Raw genomic sequence first — 20696 nt, 5'->3', positions numbered from 1 at the left:
TTCCAGGCCTCAGGATGCTGGACTGGGCTGAGGGAATAGGAAAAATTCCCTTTTCCCAAATGCTCTTAAACATTAGGGGGGGAGTAAAATACAAACATCTCAAATCACTAACTGGTCTCTCCCACCTATTCTCCCTGCAAACACCAGAGGAACAAAAATAAAGGAGGGACAAACCTGAATAGCTCTGTGCAGAGTGTGAAGACCCACAATTATTTTTCTCCAGGTGCGGGCAGTAGATCCAGGACTGGTGCTGTATTCTGACCACCTGAGTGCCACCAGCACTAAAGTAGAGTGTGATGCTCTGCTCAGAAGACACATACCTGTGTCTGTGGGGGCACAGAGTGGGGACACAGTGAGTAGGAATGGGGACATCAGCTCTCCTCCCTCCAACCCATGTAGCATGTCCCACCTCTTCAGATGGCTTGCTACAGCTGTGCCCTTGGTCCGCACCTTGCTTGCTGTGAGAACATGCTCCACACCAAGAGCCACCACCCTCAGAAACATTTCTGTAGAGAAATGGGCTTATCACCACATGAGCTACCAAACATCACACACAAACCCGCTACAAGACGGGGAGAAAGCCCCATTATTACATGCCTTGGTTGTCACTTTACACCCCTCCTACCTAAGAGCTCTACAACCCATCTTGCACCTACCCTCTGCTCCCAGCTGCTCTTTGGATGCCCAGTTTAGGCCGATTTGTCCCAGGCAAGGAACACACAGGTGCAGAGTCGGACACCCAGGTCCTTTAGCAGCTCTCAGATACCCCCACCTTGGTCCAGCACCATCGATGGAGACTTTGAGGAAAAGGAATTTAGAAATATTATTATATGCAGGTTTTGCTATGTCCATGCCCACACAGATGAAAGAAACTGAATTTACAATCCAAGAAAACATTATCTGATTTAAAAAACCACTTGGCTCCTCTTGGAGAGTGCCAGGCCTGGGTGTAGGTTGATATTTGCCACCTTGGGTTGCATCCTTTGCTGCACTGTGGCTGGCCCAAGAGCTGACTGTATTTAATACTCAGCCATGGGATAAAAGTCCTTATCTTGAGCTCCATTTGTGTGCTGAGCAAGGAAAACAGTTCATTCCCATGGCCTTCACTTCAGGCTTACCTTCCAGCACCCAGCCCACACGTGTTGCATTAGTGGTTAAGGATTTTTCCTGGTTTGATCCTTCAGAATGGTGCATCGCAGCTGGAGGAGAACCTCGGCCACAGCCTGTGCACATCACGGCTAAGCAGCATGATTCAGGCCAAAGCACTAGATGGGGCTACATGCCCGCTTCTCATTTCCAGTCCTTCTGCAAATGTGAGATGCCTTCCTGAGGCTCAGCTGGAAGAAAAGCCCAATCTGCATTTACTGAACATAGGGAGCCCTCCTTGGCGCTGCTTTCATGGACCACTTCACCGCATTTGCTTTTATACCACCGTGTAAAATTCAGCATCTCTTATCTGTGAACCTCCAGATCTGCTGTCGGGCATGGGGACGTCTCTTTTGGTATCCAGGTATCGAAAATCATTGACATTTCTAATGCAGCCTGAGTGTGAGCCGTCATAGGCAACGGCTGGGACTGTCCCTTTGCAGCAGGAGGTTCCAGCCCAGGATACCCCCAAGTGCCTCCCGGAGCTGCAGAGCTACAAAGTGGCATTCATCTATCCACTTCTGAGCAGCGACCAGACCCTGGGACAAGCCGGCACAAACTGCTAGCTGGTGACACGAGGAACAGCCCATCTGGGAGGAAAAGTAGGCTTAGAAATCAAGCCTGATAAAACCAGACAGGAGAAACGGTGACAGGCTTCAGACCCTCGTGACCACACAGAGGAAAATCCCATGGGGTTTTGAGCTAAGCCGTGATCTGTCCTGATTAACTGCCTCTATGAACAGGAAAGGACTTGCTTAAAAAGAACCGCAGACCTCTCCACCAGCCATAAAACTGAAAATGCTCACAGTAATCTCGATACTCAACTGCTAGAACAAACCAACCCTTCTTTCTTTTTGAAGATTTGGCATAAAAAAGGCATGATACAACCAACTACAATAACCTGCAAACATCTTTCTCCGACAGAGCAGCACAGAGGGCTCATAAAACTGCCCCGGACCTATGTCCTGATCTTTTCCTGCAGGTACAGCAAGGCCAAGCCCTGACTGCCATTGGCAATGCCAACACCAACTGCTTCTCATGAGCATCTGCTCTCCTCAGGGGAAAGGAGAAGTTGGCCAAAAATTTTTGCTGAGGTATTTCGTGGTCATTTATGTTACAGCAGCATGAAAGGCCCAGGCACACGGTGCTTAAGAGGGTCAATCCTGGCAACTGCTCTCCTGCTGCAGAGGCATTCCTAAGGCTGCACTTGGATATTTCAAACAAGATGCATGTATATTCCTGCCTTCTCCAGCCCACCGCCAAAGTCCTAGTCTCATTCCCCTCCAGGCCTGCTTGTCCCAAACCTCCTCCCCACCATATCCCTCATTTCCCCAAGTCCTTTTCTCATGTTTTTTTTGCTGCAGCCTCTTAACCCTGCAGCAAATGCCTTTGCATCACTTGGACACAAACCGTTTCCACCTGAACTTCTCCAGCTGGTCAGCCTCAAGAAGCAGCCAGAGACACCACAGCCCAGCGCAGCACAGAGGAAGAGAACTGAGTAAAACAGCATAAAAAAACCAAAACATATTGATGGCCCAAAACAAAGGAGGCAGAACTAAAAGGGATACAAGGGAAAAAATGATGAGCAACAATCCAGCTCTTGCAGAGGAAAAAACTCCTTCACAGCTTCTCTATCAGCTCCACCAGGTCCTCACATCCTCTCATCCTCTAACTTAGCCTGAGGTGGTTGGGGGATAACTCCAGCCTGTGCAAAATGTGCTGCTTTAAGCTGAGATCAGGTAGAAACAGGCTGGAGAAAGGGAGAAATCTGCAGGGAACCTTGTTTCTGCTTCCCTCTCAGGACTGGCTTACATACTAAAGGCCCAAGCTTGGGGCTCAAGACTTCCTTGAGCTACAGAATAATTGTTTTCGCTACAGCAGTAAAGCAAAGACCGCTGAGAAGGAAGGGTGCAATGCTTAGCACTGCAGCACCTGCTTGTATTTCTAGTTTTCCTTTGTCAGAAAGATGGAAAAAAAAAAAGTTTGTTTTTCTGCGATTCACTCATCATGTTCCTGTTGACCCTTGGCAGCCCCTTCCAACGAGCAGCTCCAGTGCCCAAGCAGTGCCAAAGCCATCCCGTGCAACTGGAAGCGCCTCTTTCCAAAGGCCAGGGCTCCTCGCTGCCCACAAGGAGGGAGCAGGCGTGGCTGCACTGAACAAGAAGGCTTTGTTCTCCTCAAAGGCATACGTAGGAGCTTGGAAACAAGTTGCTTTTGGCCCAAGCACGAGAGGCAGGCTATGAAAACGAATGACCAGGCAGATGACCCCAAAGGGAGGTAAACCACCTACGTTCAGCCCTGCTCAACCCTCCAAGCGTGAGCAGCTCTAATTCCAGTTCACAGGCTGGAAAATGCAAGTGTTAACAGGTACAAGAATTTCCATCAAGATTCAATCACAGGGTTTTTTTGTTAAACCACAGGGAGGTGATGCACAAGTACTTGGGCAAGAAGAAAAGGGTAAATCAGCTGAAACAGGCAAGTAGCTGAAGAGATTAACAAAAATCTATGGGCCCTGCCATTCCACTCCCCCGCCTGAAAACCCAGTCCTGGTAATTCCTGGCCTTGCATATCAATATAAACCCCTGAAGTTGTCATAGCACAGTTGATTTAATGCCTGCCTCCTACCTTGACCATCAGAGCTGTCACTGATGGTGTCATGACCTTGTGAGTGTCAGTCACATGTGATGAAGCTTGAACTCCAGCTCGTGAGGAACACATACCAGGTCCCCACCAAAAGATCCCTTGTCATGCTTCAAGGAAGGCATGTTCCTGTATTCTTTTTAATTAAGAGTCTTGTTGCTTTTAGCACACAGGTGCAATAGGCTTTATACAGAGAGGAGCAAGGAATAAAGGTTGAGCTTGAGCAGACGGATTCCCTCATGGCGATGTACAGGTCCGTCCCCAGCAACACACAGACCAGCACAGAGCTATGAGCCACTGTGGCTCCTTCCCAGGAACGGTGGGGAGGATTATATACGTATGAAATGTGGCAGGTTTTGGTCAAACAGTAAGAGCGCTCACCTTGCGATACATCCCCCCTTCGGCTGGGGACATGCTGAAATGCAGACACTAGATACTCAAGTTCGTGATTCACACCACCGGTGGGCACATGGGTGGGTGCTTCAGTCCCTGCTCACAGGGTTGTTTTAGGGAAAATAAAGAAAATAGCCACAGAAGCAGAGAACACAGGAGACACTGCCTGTAGCAAGAAAAGCACTTTTTGTGTGCCTCTGAAAGGCGATGAGACATACGGAGAGTTTTAGGTGTGGTGTGACCAAGCCCCTCAGGGACTCGAGGAGTGGGTCGCCTACCTTCCAACACCTTGAGACATGGGGCAAGGCTGATGCCAAACTGCTCAAACCTGTTGCGACCAGAACGTACCTACATGTCATGGTTTAACCCCAGCCAGCAACTAAGCCCCACACAGCCGCTCACTCACTCCCCCATGGTGGGATGGGGAGAGAATCAGAAGAGTAAAAGTGAGAAAACTCGTGGGTTGAGATAAAGACAGTTTAACAGGTAAAGCAAAAGCTGCACACACAAGCAAAGCAAAGCAAGGAATTCATTCACTCCTTCCCATGGGCAGGCAGGTGTTCAGCCATCTCCAGGAAAGCAGGGCTCCATCACATGTACGGTTACTTGGGAAGACAAACGCCATAACTCTCAACATCCCCCCCTTCCTTCTTCTTCCCCAGCTTCAAGTGCTGAGCATGATGTCCTATGGTATGGAATATCCGTTTGGTCAGTTGGGGTCAGCTGTCCCAGCCGTGTCCCCTCCCAGCTTCCTGTGCACCCCCAGCCTACTCACTGGTGGGGTGGGGTGGGGTGAGGAGGAGGAAAGGCCTTGACTCTGTGTAAGCACTGCTCAGCAGTAACGGAAACATCCCTGTGTTATCAACACTGTTTTCAGCACAAATCCAAAACACAGCCCCATACTAGCTGCTATGAAGAAAATTAACTCTATCCCAGCCAAAACCAGCACACTACATTTGTCTACAAACATAACTCCCATGGCCTCCAGAACTTTCAGGTCAAGACCTGTGCTGCTGCAAGAGGGTAAACATTTCTGGAGTTAAGTGGCTGCAGAACAAAAGGGGTTGCATTTCACAGCAGGGCTCAGCTGTCCCTCTTCACACCCCTTCATCCTTTAATTTATATTTGAATCCGGTCATATGTCACTTCAGGCAATGGTTTCTTCAACAGCGCCTAGCTTTTCAGCAGTAGCATTTTTAAATATCATCATATTCTCCAGTTTTGATGGAGTTGGTCATTATCTCAGCCCCAACAGGCAGGATTTTGCTGGGCTTTTTGTTTATAACACACAGGCAAGGTTGTTCTTTCCCGGGAAACAAAGACCCTTCATTTTAGATGATGGCAATGAATGTTGGTTTGTCAGCATGTACATCCTGGATTTATTTAATAATAAGAGAGCTATGTGGAATACCATCACTGTAGGTACGTTTGAAATTAGGAAAGGCAAGAGCCTTCCGAGGCAACAGAAATTTCAGAGAGCAAGATCCAGGTGCTGGTAAAAATCAAGTATTTGTATAAAACCTTGCTGCTGGCAGGCTGGAGGAAGGAAGTCACAGGATCGTATCAGTGCTAGTCTTAATAGAGGTACATGAGCTCTTCCTTCATCTGCCCTTGGCAACAGGCAAAGAGATCACACTCATACTACACCGCTGCCTCCTCCGATCCCCTCCCACCTCCTGCTGGAGTTCCAACGGCAGCACAAGCACTGAAGCTATCAGCACACATCCATCTGCTGAAGAGGCTGAACTGCTCTTCAGTTCCTTATCAGCATCAAAACAGACGACCCTACGTGCTGAATATCCAGTTCCAATGTCAACCAGTCACTGACCGTGGTCTGCAGCCACCTCTTTTGGCACTTTCCCACTCTGCAGCCAAGCAGCTCTATATGTCTTCTCCTGCAACTTTGGCACACGTTCATGGCATCATAAGAAATACATTGTAACCTTACCCATGGTACTTTCCCAAGGCGACATCAGTTTGTCTCCAGTTAAAGATAAACCAGCTGGGTGCAGGACTCCTATAAACACTTGAAAAACAGCACCACAAAGTCACACTTGACAATTCAAAGTTTCCATTTGTTTGAACAAATTCGATCTAGCCAAAATAAACATGCCGTTCACCTCTTTTGCTATTCCCTAAGTGGCCATACAAATCTGAACATATTGAAAGAATAAAAAAAAAGCTTCACAAATTATTTAAATCTTCAAAACAGTTTCAGAATTATTCAGTCCTAACAGAGAATTTCTATTTATCTCACCTGAAAGACTGAGGCATAACAGACAATGCAAGTACTTAACGACGACTCTAAATTCAAGGTAGGACAAAGTTGAAGCTATGTTCCCTGCACAGGAGCCATGAAAAAAATTCAGCATCAGAACAGGTCAGACACGTCATAACTGTGATAGCTCCTACACAGAAAGGAGAGTTAAAGAGAAATTCTGATGTGGAACACAATGGCTTTATCATAGCTCCCAAATTCTTTGTTGACTTTTTAAAAAAACACCATTAAGGCATATCTACAAGGGATGATGCAGATTCTTTGCAAAGCGTAACATGGGGGACACAGCAGCATGGAGACACACAGAGCTTTTGTTCTTATCTCACCTCCAGCAAGACTGAAGCACACCCCAGAAGCTACAGTCTGTCTCCACCACTGAAGGAGACACACCCTTGAATTTAAGGCCAGTGCTATAACCCAGTCTGAAATATTCTCATCCACATTAGTCAGTGTTGAGATGGATTCTCTCTTCCAGGCGCCAGACAGATATAACTCTGCTGACAAGTCATAAAAAGGCATAAATGAAAGGAGAAAGAGTTCTCATCGGCCACTAACTCCCCTCTTCTTGAGTGCCTGGGATGGCATCAAGACTTTCAATTGGACCAGTAAGACCTTAATAAAGGAGGCAGAACAAATTGCAAACTCTGAGACAAATACATAAGTAGAAAGTGGTTTCATCAGTTTATTGCTTTTTGCAACCTGAACTTTGCTGCCATTTCACGGATGGTTGAGTCTGTGCTGGCGTATTCAATGCAGTATACACTACCACGGAGAACAATGTTTTATCACAAGCCGTAAAACTGGTGGGAAAACAATCTAATCCTACATCAACATAATTTGAGAATTTGACAGTAAATACAGCATCTCTAAAAAGCTATTGGCATTTACATTAATCAACTGATTATTTTTAAGTTACTGAGTAAAGCAAACTGGTGAGGGACCAAGTGCTCTGAAACACCTACTTTCGGTGTATTCAGGATGTCCTCCCAACACACATGTTCTGCAATCTTCCAAAATTTCGCTAATACCAAATGAAATTAAGGTACTTTGCTTCCAGTTTAAATACCAGGATAAAATAATTAGCACATTTTAATATATTAACTAAAAGACTATCTGTATAAAACTCTTCACACATGAAATATTTTTAAATTAAACAATATAATTGTTATACTTACAAGAAAAACATACACTAGAAATTTATTGCTAGTACAAAAATTAATGTGTTTCACAGAGGAGGAGAAGTTAGATTAATATTATTGCTATAAACACAAACAGTGCCAGAGACAAGAATCTCATTTTCAAATTTGCTCACCATCCACCACTGGCTTTCAAGGACATGTAGGTACATGCGACTTACAAAAGATGAGGTCCCCAACTTTCTTCAGAGTTACATTTGTGATCTGATGTCATTTTATTGCCTTTTACTATAATGGCCATTTAGTATCATTATACTAAATACCATTTAGTATAATGATAGTATAAGATCAGTCTGCTGCTCCTGCATTCTAACATTATCATTCATTAGGACTTCTCTCCGGGGGCGGGGGGGGAACACCACCAAAATAAAAAACCCCAACCACCCTAATCTTGCTTTCCCACGTTAGTATTTTGAAAATTTAAAACAACTACATTCATATGTCAGCCCACAACAACAAAAAAAACCAAACAAGTGGGAATGTTCACCATGTGGAGAGTCCATGACTATGAATAACGTTTCTAGGCCAACCTTGGATCAATTTGCAAACAAGCTTTCATGTCCAAAGAAAGCATTTATCATATACTGTAGATTGAGTAACAACACTACTCAGTGCACACACAGTCATACTCTGCTAGTAACAAAATGAAAATGAACACCGAAGCCGGGTTGCAGATCTGCACAGTCCAGTTTCTTTGCAATGCACTGACTTCCAGTCACAAGAACATATATTTATATCTTTTTTTTTTAAAGTATGCTGCTTTCAGCAGTTATCTAGCTTGCTACTAGATCATACTACTTTCTCAAAGTGATTTTCTTCTTAACTTATACACACTCACTCAACTTCTGACTTAAAAGCTGATCTGGGAAAACCAACAACTCTACCCCTCCCTTCAGTTAACCAGTCAACACTAGAGTTCATAACGGTTATCATAATTGTAAACTATTACGGTTACAGTATCTGTAATTAATTAGTAAAGGATCATAAAGTAAACCAATGGAAATTTTAGCCTAGTCATAGATTCTATTATTGCTAAATGGAAGATTTATACAAACCAGTGTCTTATAGAACCAGCAATTCTCAAGCCACTAAAAAAAAAGGGGGGGGGAGCAGATTTTGTATTAATGCCACTTTCTTAATTGGGGTAGCTGAACTCTGCTGCAAATCAACTAGTTTGAAACATTTATCTGGGTACTAAGGAATGGAAATGACAAAAGATCTGATTCAGATGAAAGTCTCCTACTGACTAAATCCTCTTACAGTATGCCCTGGGCCCAAACATGCCTCATCATAAAGCAGGATTCTAACCCAATATATTAATGCATCAATGATTTTAATATCAATCATGAATGCCAAAGTACTTACTATTCAGTTGTTGCCACAACAGTTCCTTTTCCTTTACCTCCACTCCCACATTCCTCCTCCACCCCCAAGAAAAAATTAGTACAAAAACAAAAGAATATAAATATTTGAGGGGGAAACACAACGCTCAAGTTGCAGGAAATGAAAGACTTGAGAAGCATACGCCTTTCTTTTCATGGTATACATGAAAAGGAGTCATACACGAAGAATTGGATCAACAAAGACAGTAGTTCAGTGGAAAATAACTCTTGTATGCTGTTAGACAACTCAGGCTAGTCTTGTGCGCACCATATACATCTGAAAAGAAAAACTCTGCTTTTCTTCAGACAACTTAAAACATTAAATATTTTAAATGGATCTCTTTCAACTCCAAGTTGTATTTACATAGTTATCCACAAAAATGTGCAAAGTAAAATCTGACATCAAAATAAATTTAAAAGTCCAACAAACTGAACTTGACATTAAAAAAGGCAGCTGAGATTCCATGTCCATTCTATACACACTTTAAAGAACTACTTAAGACAGTGAAAAGGTTGTTCCAGCTGAACCTCTGGAAATGTAACAAATCCAAGCCATGCCACACTTCAATCACTAGCTGTCTTTGACACAGAATTCACAATGTATCCCACCAGTGAGGTCTTTGACAACTTTTTCTTTGATCAGTTTTTGCAGGAATTTTGTTTCGCTTGTCACATTGTGCATAGTTTGTCCGTTCATGGCAGCCATGCAGAGGTTGTTGTAATAGTGCAAAGGTGTGCTGGGCTGATCGAGGTCATATCCAAATCCTGCTAAGCTTACTTCATCACATAAATGTGTGGCCAGAACAACTGCTGTGACCCCAATTGTAGGTACATTCTAAGAAGGGGGAAAAAGAAGCCTGCTGAATTCAAATATATTCTCCTTTGCCAGCTTTATAAACATTTTACAAAATTTAAAGGCTTTGTCTATTCCCTCCCCTCACTTAAAACTGAAGTAAATTAAACAATCAATTAAAACTAAAATCAATTACAACTAAAACTAAAAATAAATTAAATGATCAAGTAAAACTAAAAACTTCAGGGCCAAATACTAATACAACTTGAGTATTTGCCTGTAACAAGACTTTTGGCTGTCAACTCTAAATCTTTTCCTGTGAAGACAAGATGCCCTATTACTATGTAGTTAAACCACAAGTGAACCCTCACTCCAAACACTTAAATGACTCCTGACATGCAGTTAAACTTGATATTTCTTGATGTACGCTTACTTCAGTCTTAAGCAACAGGCTCTCTAACAGGATTCTTCATAACATGCCTTTTCACTGAATAACCCATGAAGAAGGCAAGTACACTACGATACAACTAAAAGATACGTAGCTTGGTATGTAACATTATTTTTATAAATAAACGTGAGAAGATCCTTCAAACATTTGTGCAATAATGTTACCATTAAATGCTTTCACACAAAAGGTAAAAAGATGATGGTTATTCAGTATTTTTCATAGTTCAAGAGAACTACTGACATCCAATTTCTCAAACGAATAATTACAATAACAAAAATGCAGTGTATAATTAAAACTGGGCAATTCATCACTCCATACTATTGCTGGCGTGAAAGAAGTAGAGGGAGGATGTATCCATCAGTTGCTATTGAGTACACTGGCATACATAGCAATTCCAACAGCTGGAAGGTTGCTTTACACTGGGGCCTGGTTTCCGTACTCTCTCTGCTTTCCTGCAGCTAGAGACACATCTGTCCATAGCTGATTGCTGGCTTGATTTAACAGGGCTGCTCTTAACACACTTAACATACATCAAATGCATGTTTTGAATACTTAACACCAGTAACCATGATGTGTGAGTGAACACACTGTACTGGAATGAATTTATGTCTCACAGCATCTGTATGCTTTGTAAAACAAGCCATTTCATGTCAGCATGCACAGGCATACCACCTTATCTAAAAAGGTGAGCCGAAATCCTACTTTGATTTTACACAAGAAAATACAAGAGTCTTTTGAGAGCGCATTAATTTCCCTGTTACTTGAGACCAGCTCTGAAATTGCACAGAGAAACTATATTGAAGGAAGAGCCCAAAACTTTTTTCAGTTTCTTATTTTAGTTTGTATTTTATAGTCTCCTCCTAAAAGGAAACTTCTTACCTTATCCCAACCCCAGAATTTTGATCGAGGTTCAGGAAACTGTAAAATGTCCAAAGCTGTCTCTTTGATGATGACTGGATTCAGAATCCTAAACTGCTTTGATGTAAAAGGAATTTTGTCAGCAACCTCCTTCCAAAAGAAGAGTCGCACCCACAGCGGCTAAGAGAAAGAAAAAAAATAGTTCAGCAAAGGCAAACTCTGAGACTGCAAAGTGCATGGCATACAGTACGCAAGTAATAGAATCCATCAGTGATTCTGAGAAATTCAGGAAACAGTTTATAGCTAAGGTGGGCTCAGGAATACCAGTGTACAGCTCAAGTGACTAACCAAAAAGAGGAAAAGCCTAAGTATTTGGAATTGCAGAGAGGATAGCAGGGGACAAAGTTGTTTATTCTGAATATTTGACTGCACTTTGTGTTTAATCAGTCAACATATTCACCAGAATCCACAAGGTTCTTTAGACCTTCCCCAGCACAACTGAGCAGGCAGCAGTATTTAAAGAAATGGGAAAGGAAACCACAGTTTTCCACAAACATTAATCAGGCATTCTGAAGCAAGTACTGGATTTAAAACAATTTTGCTCAGGCTTTAAAGTGAACAGCTGTTGTTTGACAGCATCCACCTAGTGATAAATGGAGCACTTCAGAAGAGGATTTACACAAGACTCAGCAAGCTAGATTCTGATCTCATGCCACTTGCAGTCAATTAGATGCATGCTAATGGAAAAAACAATACTAAAATCAGGCTCATTTTACAAATCTTTCCCTATAATGCATACCACTAAGCAAATGATAAAGTTTACATAGCTGCAACATAGACCTATATTTTTTAAACAGGCTTATTGCTACCCTAACATACAAAGCTACAGCAGATTAAACTGATAAAAATCTAGGTTGCCATGGTCCCGTCTTCCCATTGGTGCTCTGAACAAGCTTACTAAAGTACCAATGCCTGCACAGAGAGCTGATCCAACTGAAAACCTAGTATTTGAAAGGAGAAGCATGCTTTCAGTTCACAGAATCATGGAGTGGTTGAGGTTGGAAGGGAACTCTGGAGGTCAAGTGGTCCAACAACCCTGCTCAAGCAGGGACACCTAGAGCTGGTTGGCCAGGACCACGTCCAGATGACCTTTGAATATCTCCAAGGATGGAGACTCCACAACCTCTGCCAGTGCTCAGTCACCCGCACAGAAAAAAAAAGTGTTTCCTGATGTTCAGAGGGACCCTCCTGTGTTTCAGTTTGTGCCCATTGCCTCTGGTCCTGTCACTGGGCACCAGTGAAAAGAGGTGCAGGTATTAACTGCAGGTATACCTATCGTAACAGCACAGGCTTTAGCTGTTGAAAAAAAAAAAAATGGACTGGCATCCAGAAATCTAATTTCTGTTTCCGGCTCTGCAGACTTGTTCAAGTCACTTAAACCTAATGTGAAATGAATTCCACTTTAGTAAACACTCGATATGTCATGTAGCTTGGTGCAAATCACCAATATCTGCAGAAAAAAAGTGTTACTGTCAGCATGGGCCTTCAACACGAATGCTGGTACCAACTGTAACTAGGAGACAGAGCTAAAAACCCCACAAAGTTAAATAAAAGATCCTCAGGATAATAAAACAGGAAGTAACAGATTAGCCAGCTTCTCAAGCATTAGAAAAGAAAAAACAAACAAAAACAAAATCACAGGTACATAACTGCCACATTACATACCAAGGTTTCGTTTTTTACCATTGCTTGAAGCCAATTGAAATCAACACTTTTAAACAAAACAGCCACAAACAAGCTAGCAGGAGGATACTCGTGTTCAGAAAGGGGGGCTCCTTCCGGGTAAGTCATCCGTATAGTAGTTTTGTTACCAACGTGATCTGTGTATCCTTGAACTGGTGCATCATTTAACCTAACAAAAACAAACAACAAAAAAACCCAAATGGGTTACAATCTCATTAAAGTATCAGACACTAAGCAAAGAACTTTTATTTGGCCCACAGATTTTTAAGATAGTGGAGTACAGCGTTTTCTTAGTATCACCATGTTCCTCACCTCACATGCTCATCCATCCCTTAACTTAGAGGAAGCCAATTCTATTTCTAGATTAACTGGCACAAGTGCAAAAAGAAAAGCTTGAATAGAAAAGTAACTTAAAACAGCATTGCAGAATTTCATATTCATTGCCTTGTGCCAACTCAAAGAGGCTTAAAAGAAGAAGGGAAAGAAAACACATAGGAAGTTGCCTGCATTATCTTTTTATATATAGATATATATACACACATACACACGTATATACACACACACACACGAGTATTACACACAGAAAGGCATTAAAATTATCCTTTCAATACAATTTAACACATCCTGTGGGTTTACATCATTCCAGCTCACCAAAAACTTCAGATGCTAGCACGCTGCTGACAAGAACAGCATCATCCAGTTCCATCAGTTCTGCAGAACAGTGTAAGTCCTGAAAACTTTTCTACATCAACAGAAAAGTCACCTTTGTGCTGCCAGCCCTAATTTCAGAGAACAGTTAATGCAAGTTCTCTGCCCCTCCACATGCTAACAGGTTTGTTTACCTTCATATAAGAGATACTGACTCAGCGTATCAAGTCTTCCCTTTTTAAGAGGGGCAAGTCTTAGTTTACAAAGCAACTTGTGAAAATGCTTGTATTAAATTCATTTGTGACTTTACATGATTCAAAATATGAAGAAGGAGAGTTCAAACAATAATGTTCAGAAGGCACGAATACAGAGCATGTATTCATTTAATTCAGACATTAGAGAACATGGGTAATCATAGAAAGCATGCACTGATCTTGTAAAGATAAGGAAAGATAAGCATGCTATACAGTATGTAAGCAAACTGTATGCTGAAACACCAATTAATTTTTGTGTTTGAAAAAGCTGTTATAAAAAAGATCCTTCAAATAAGCATCCCAACTAACCAAGGGGAAAAAGGCAGAGGTGAGTCCTAAAGCCTACCTCTGAAAGCTTAAACATATGAATGGATAAAAACAGGATTGTCTACTTGTCTATGATTTCACTGGTTTCTATCTCATTTCTGCCCATGGTTTTTTTGTATCTGAAGTCCACAATAATTACACTGAATTCCTGCCTTGTGAACACACCAATTTATTTTGCTCCTAAGACTTCAAATTCCACCAAGTCACAAGTAAATTTCTCAAAAGTATTTTCACAAATAGTCTTATAAGTTGCATAAATGTTTGAGATACTTTCCCTTTAAAAAAAACTAAGTCGGCTCATAAAGTAAAGTTGAAGTAGTTGGAATCCTTAAATGGAAAAAACGTACCTTATAACAATATCAAACTGATTCAATAAGTGACCTAGCTCTGATCCGTGAAGAATTCCACCGCTGCCAACAACAACACAACGCTTACAGTGTTTTGACTTCAAATTTTCTGGTAAATCATGCTCAGGTAAGAGTTCAAGGAGATTTTTAAGCTTATCAAAGAACTTGTGAAATCCAAAAGGAGGTTCATATTTAAATAAAGCTTCATCTTCATTTACATTTTTTCTTACAAAGGGAGATATGTCCATGCTATATTTCTCTGCAAATAACTTCCCCATTTCTTTCTTCACATAAGAAGGCCGGCACTGTTCCTGCAGTGCAGCGCTGGCATACTGTTGTGCTCTCTAAAACAAAACATACATGATTTCAGTCAGGAAAGCTAGCTTCAGGAACATACAAAGCCCTCTTAATGCAACCCACCAGCTGACCACTGGGGTTTATAAAGAAACAGAGGGGTTTATAAAGAAAGCTTAAACATGGAAATACAAGACATTTTAAAGCATTCACTTAAACGCAGATACTAAACAGTGCAGGGTGAAAACCTGCAAAGGAATGTGTCTCCTTCCAATCACTTAAATCTGGATAGGAGCTTTTCTAAAGAATAAATTAGGCTACTAAAAGAGATAAGTGAAAATGAGCCATTTGAGAACATTTGTATTGTTACTTACAAAAACAGATTAAAAAATCTAGACAAACTTCTACCCATCTAATTCAGCAGCAAGCCAGCAAGTGGAATTCTACTCCACTGCTCAATTGCATGGCCTGAGTTCTGCCTGCGGTAGGGTTTTACCAGAGACACATCCACTGGGTAAAAGTTCTGTGAAATGGCAGGCTGGACTTCCTTACTAATCCAAATGAAGCAATGCTTCTTCCAGAAGTATTGCTAAAGTGGTATTACCAATGACTAAAATACAACTTTAAAAGGAATGCAAGGTGGAGGTGTTTCAGGTCTTCTTTCAAAGACTAGTCACCAAAATAAAAGACTACAGTTCCATATTGCATAAAAAGATTAAGCCGTCAGATAAAACTACATATTGATCTGTCTCATTAAAAAACAAACAAAAACTATTCATGTACATTTTTTAGAAATCTGTAGTGGCAAGCCGGTATCTGATGTAACGAAGAAGAGAAATAGCAAAGGTATTATTTTTATCAGTTAAAATAAAATCTTTTTGCATGTTCTCTTCCCCAATACAACTCTGCTGATCTCTCCTCCACCGGAATTTAAAAAAAAAAAAAAAAACAAACCATGAGCAAACACAGGAGTCACAGAGTCAAGATTCAAACCTTGTGCTACCTCAGTTCCCCTTCTGTACTGTTAAGGAAAGGGAAGTGTGTATCTGGGCACACAAGGAGGGAAATTGTGCTGCCCTTTTTTTTTTTTTTAAACAAGATTGTTCTACAGAACTGCCTCTGCCATCATTACAAAGGTCTCTAAGTCTGGGCATAAACACCCCACTTCTTCCTTGGCAAAGCACGACTGAGCAACTTCATGCTGTATTTTGCCAGCAACAGTCAGTGCATCTTTGGAAGAGCCTCATTTTTAAGGCTGACAGCTGTACATCCTATCAGTAAAAATTAATGCCAGTCACTGGACAACTGCCCCTAACAGTCTGCAATCAGCTACTACCTAACTAGACAGAGAGCAACGCTATTTCCTCATCCTGCATCTAACACAAAGTAAATGAATCATGAGACAGCAACAGAGACAGTTCATGCAGCCTTTAGGTTTGCTTGGCTTAAGGTGGTGATTGTTTGGAAGCAAGAATATGTTATAGAGAAAAAAAATAAGTCAACTGAGAAGAAAAGGGGAGGCAAAGAGGCTCAGAAGGAGAAAAACATGCACTGAAGAAGGTGGAAGAGGATGCACATGCAGAGATGCTAAGATGAGACTATCTTAAATCAGGGCTTCTGCTATAAGTTGTGTCTTTCACACAACATTCAAAGACAGAAATGTAACAACTCCAAGCCAAGGTGTACTGTTATAAAGAGCAAACAGGTTAAGTAGCAAAGCCAGAGAAATGTCAGCAAGAATTACAAGAAAGCTTTATTGGCATCTGTTACACCAGCTTAAAAGCCACACGCAAAACTGTAGTTGAAGTAAGTCGCTGCTATGTTACATAAATAAACGAACCAAGAGCTGCACCCTCCTGCACATTTGCCCTGTGATTCCAAAAACATCTGCGCAACTACAAGGCAAAGCAGACTGGGGAACCGGCTTAGGTAAAAATAAACTTTTGGTTTAATGTATTGGGTTTGTGGCTTTTTTTTTTCTTTTAAATATGTTACTTTTCATTTGCATCAATTTTCTGCTCACCGGTGTCATCTGCACTGACACAATAGTATGATGACATGTCCATTTCAAATGTTATTCTTAACAGTCACAGTTACCTCATTTTAACCCTAAAAATCCAGTTTCTCTATGCACTTCTGTTGTCACTCCACAGGAACAAAAACCAGAAGTTCTACGGCATGAAATGAAGCAAAATATATTTTCCCTCACAGGATAATTTCAGCATTCTAGTTCTTTTAGACCCTTATAACTCTTATATTGTCAATTAATAACATTTTTTTAAGCCAAGTCAAAAAAAAAACCACCAAAAAATACCAACCCTTACACGATCGAGGTCCACAAATGGCATTTTTGTTCTGTCACATTCTTCAGGGCCAAAACGTAATTTGAGGATATAAAGGAAACACGCTCCAACCACAAACAGTGCAAGAAGTCTAAAAACAAACAGGAGGGTGTACGGGGGGGGAAGAAAATTTTTTTTCCAGCAATCCATCAATTGTTAAAGGAGTATTTTTAAACAAATTTAAGGCAGTTGAAGAACTTCAGGTGAATACTTGCATTTTATTCAAACCAAGAAAAGCTATTGCTTTGTTCACTGCAAGTCTTTCAGAACTCTTCAGAGCTATCTGCAGGAAAGTAGGAACATATGTAGATGCTTTGATAAGGAAAATGTTGCATATCGACACTCTGATTTATGCAGTTCTATGCCTGCATCACATACTTTAAATGTGCCTCTGATGGGTCAAACAGCTCTCCTCGCATAAAGAAACCAAAAGTGACTTTTGTTTTCCTACTTTAAAGGGCAACTTTATTTTGAAATACATATTTTCATGCAAGTTAAAAAAAGGGATGGAACTTCAAATTGCAAGACTTTGGGCCAATGGCCATCACTCACAAGCAGAACTTTCAACTCACTGGTAGGCTAGCATGCAGAATTTAGATGCTCACGTTTATCTTGAGAAGCCTAATTTAATTATTTACATCCCCAAAACATGCAGAAGGAAAAAAAAAACCCACAAACTTCAAACTTGAGTAATATAGACTATCTGTATTTTTGATCTACTCATTTCTCATTCCTAAGGAATCTCACTGTTGATCTCCAAATATTCACTTGGCTCATTTCATGTCTAAACCAATTTGCAAAAATTACATCATTATTTTGTTAGAGTTGTGGTTGTTGCTCAAGCATGTACTTTGAGCTTTATTATTGATTTACATTTCCTATGGTTTCCTAAGGACTGGACATTTGTTTAAATGTCTTAAAAAAATATACAACCTACTAAGTGTTCAGTGCTTCTTGAAACTCTTTCAGGTTAAGTTAATACAGGTTTCCAAGATTTTCTTTTAAAAAAGCTTATAGCGTATGGGCTAATAGATGCAATTCTGGCACTTAATTTGCAGTATGTGCTGCAAATAAGGTGGCCACTGGAAAAGCAGCACTGTTCTCACATCTGATTTAATTAAATTAAATGTTGCACTGATAAGGCGTCTAAAACCTTCATTAGCATGTTAGGCTGCAATGCCTGGAAATGAGCTGACTGACAGAAACAGGGGATTCACAGCAGACAAATGAGGCTGGTTTTCCTCCACAGAGCTTTATCAAGTATCTCTAGATTCAGCTGGGGCTGTACCATTCAGGTGCTCAAAACACCAGTGGATACAACAGTTTGGCTTTAGGCTTTTTAAGCTTTAAGACCTAAAAATTCATGTGGCAGAGGCGCATGACGGTAGTGAGCTTTTTTGATTTAAAATATGGTTCTGGATGTACACTAGCACACACTCATTAATTCCCATTTGATGTTAAACTACAAACAATGGAGTAACGAAGATTGTGATGTTGCATTCCAGAAGTCTTCATAAACAAGTTAACTATGAGGGGACACCTCCCCAAAATACCCACTAAACATCCACTGCCCTTCAATTTCTTCAGTTATCAGACTGTACAAAAGCCTCAACATTGTTACTTATCTGGATCAAAAAAAGATTGGAAATACTTGTGAGTGAAGTACTGGGATCTCACCTTGGCTTGGGAAAACAGGTACTACTATGAGAGAGCCTAGGCCCTCAAAGTGTTTTAGGTGCCCAGGGAGAGCTGCATGCCTAACCCTCCATTTCGTTCCTGTGGCAATCTCATACCTTGATTTTTGCATCCTTTTTGTAACTGCCCAGGCTAGAAGGAGAGCAACTGACCTCTATATTGCCATGACAATGACACTTACTTGCGAGTACCTTTTAAAAACCAGCTTGGTCTTCTCATCTTCACGTGCAGCCACCTTACACCATTGCACAGGAGGTGAACAATCACTTTTCAGCTTCACAGAGTTATTGTCACTCAGCATTGCTGTCAAAAAGAAGGAAAAACAAAATTATCATAACTTTTTCTGAATGGAAAAAAGTGCAGAGGACATCCAATGACTGTTAACTTACTCTGTTTCCCAGAGAAGACTGTGATTCTTGGTTATTGTGTCAGGAACACCGAATCGCTCCTGACCTCCTTGTGATCAAGAATATACTCATTTCAGATGCACTGCCAGGACGTGACTCTAAAAATATGTACATGTACCCACCTATAGGTCTTTGCATTCTTCATAAGCCTGAAGTCTAATAATTGCAACTACATCAGTTACTGTCAAACACTATTGTTTGATCTTAAACACCATTTTATTTGAGCGATTATTAGACTCCGGACAGTAAAAAAAAATCGACACAGTATGCTCAGGGTATTTAGGATCCCTGGATCAAAGTGTCCAAGTACTACTCTACCCTGATCCCATCCTCAAAACCAGAGCCCACATCTCAGATCAACTCCCTGATTTCCCTGAGGTTAAGCAAACGTGTCTCATCATCAGTCTGAATCTACTGCTGCCCTCTTCAGCAGCCCCAACAACGTGGTTAGCAACTTCAACAGCAAGCACCAGAGCAGGTGTGCAGGAAATTTTGCCTGGCACACAGCAGGACCAGGAGGCTGCCAGCACAAGGGCAGTTTCTGTGCGCAGCAGCAGCTCCCCTCCAACGAACATCGTGAACCCAGCAGGAGCGCACAGTGCTCCCCCACAGATGGCCAAGTCACTGATCATTAGCTAACGAGAAGCAATCTCCATGCTTAGTGTTTGCAAGCTCCCACAAGTTTCTATCAGCATGCTTCAGTTCTGATTTTGGGAAGAAAAATGCAGGCTGGCACATCAACTTCTCACAGACTGCTGCCATTAACCAAAGATGTGAGCAAACAAGGAAACAGCCATGCAAAGCCTACCCATACGAGCCTGCTGGTTTTGCCCTGAAAGGAGAAGAGATACGGGCAAGGGTTTTTCCTGCCTTACCAATCAGTCTCTCAAAGCAGCGCTCCCTTTGATCAGCAAACCATGGAAGGGTGCAGCCTGATCCTCCACAATGCAGGATTTCAGCCTTACCCATTCCCTTTGATCTCAGTGCTTAACCCTCTCTGCCTTCCACTGCAAAGATGTCCACACTCTTCTGTTCTCTGCCCAAGAGCTCTGTCACAATAACTTTTTAAAAAAGCAGGGCTAAGGGAAGGCTTTTATCTAGGCATGATCTTCCACACTTTCTTTTCCACTCCACCTCCTTTTATTTTATATGGCGATACGACCCATTTGAACTAGCCTTTATTGCCAGGTTCTTAAAAACCAGGATGAAGGAGCTGATGAGACAGAAGCATCCCCTCCAGATCTCAGATCCAGCCCACTGAAATTTCAGAGATACCCAGTTCAGAAGATGACTCAAAGTCAGTCTCTCTTTGCACAGTCACACATCATTTCTCAGTAACAAATTTTATATACGCAGTAGAAGGTCAAAAGCCACAAACCATTGTGAGACAGGGTGGAAGAAGGAGAGATAAAAGTCAACACCAGCATCTTAAGTCCTTTGAAGAGCAGACAACAGTTAAGTGATGCCTTCTAGAGTCACCGGCAAGTGGTCATAACCCACAAAAC

At 41.5% G+C, this 20696-nt stretch overlaps 1 protein-coding gene across 18 annotated transcripts in view; it reads right to left on the bottom strand.

Moving 5' to 3' along the window:
• ST3GAL5 (ST3 beta-galactoside alpha-2,3-sialyltransferase 5) overlaps positions 1-20696 on the bottom strand; it is a 77363-nt gene that overhangs the window by 43569 nt on the left and 13098 nt on the right. For 9 of the 18 annotated variants that reach the window (XM_072861938.1, XM_072861949.1, XM_072861951.1 and 6 more), the window contains exons 2-6: positions 18976-19087; positions 17066-17180; positions 14454-14797; positions 12860-13046; positions 11156-11314 (exon numbers count right to left, since the gene is read on the bottom strand). In XM_072861938.1, the coding sequence (XP_072718039.1) occupies positions 11156-11314; positions 12860-13046; positions 14454-14797; positions 17066-17180; positions 18976-19087 (917 nt within the window). Of the gene's footprint in view, positions 1-6715; positions 9871-11155; positions 11315-12859; positions 13047-14453; positions 14798-17065; positions 17181-18965; positions 19088-19173; positions 19196-20696 lie in introns of those variants that run through there. The other 9 variants (XM_072861937.1, XM_072861943.1, XM_072861947.1 and 6 more) reach the window with 9 other exon arrangements.

Source organism: Ciconia boyciana, chromosome 5 (assembly GCF_034638445.1).
Source record: "Ciconia boyciana chromosome 5, ASM3463844v1, whole genome shotgun sequence".
NCBI classification, from domain to species: domain Eukaryota; kingdom Metazoa; phylum Chordata; class Aves; order Ciconiiformes; family Ciconiidae; genus Ciconia; species Ciconia boyciana.
This window is presented reverse-complemented; position numbering and strand designations above follow the sequence as displayed.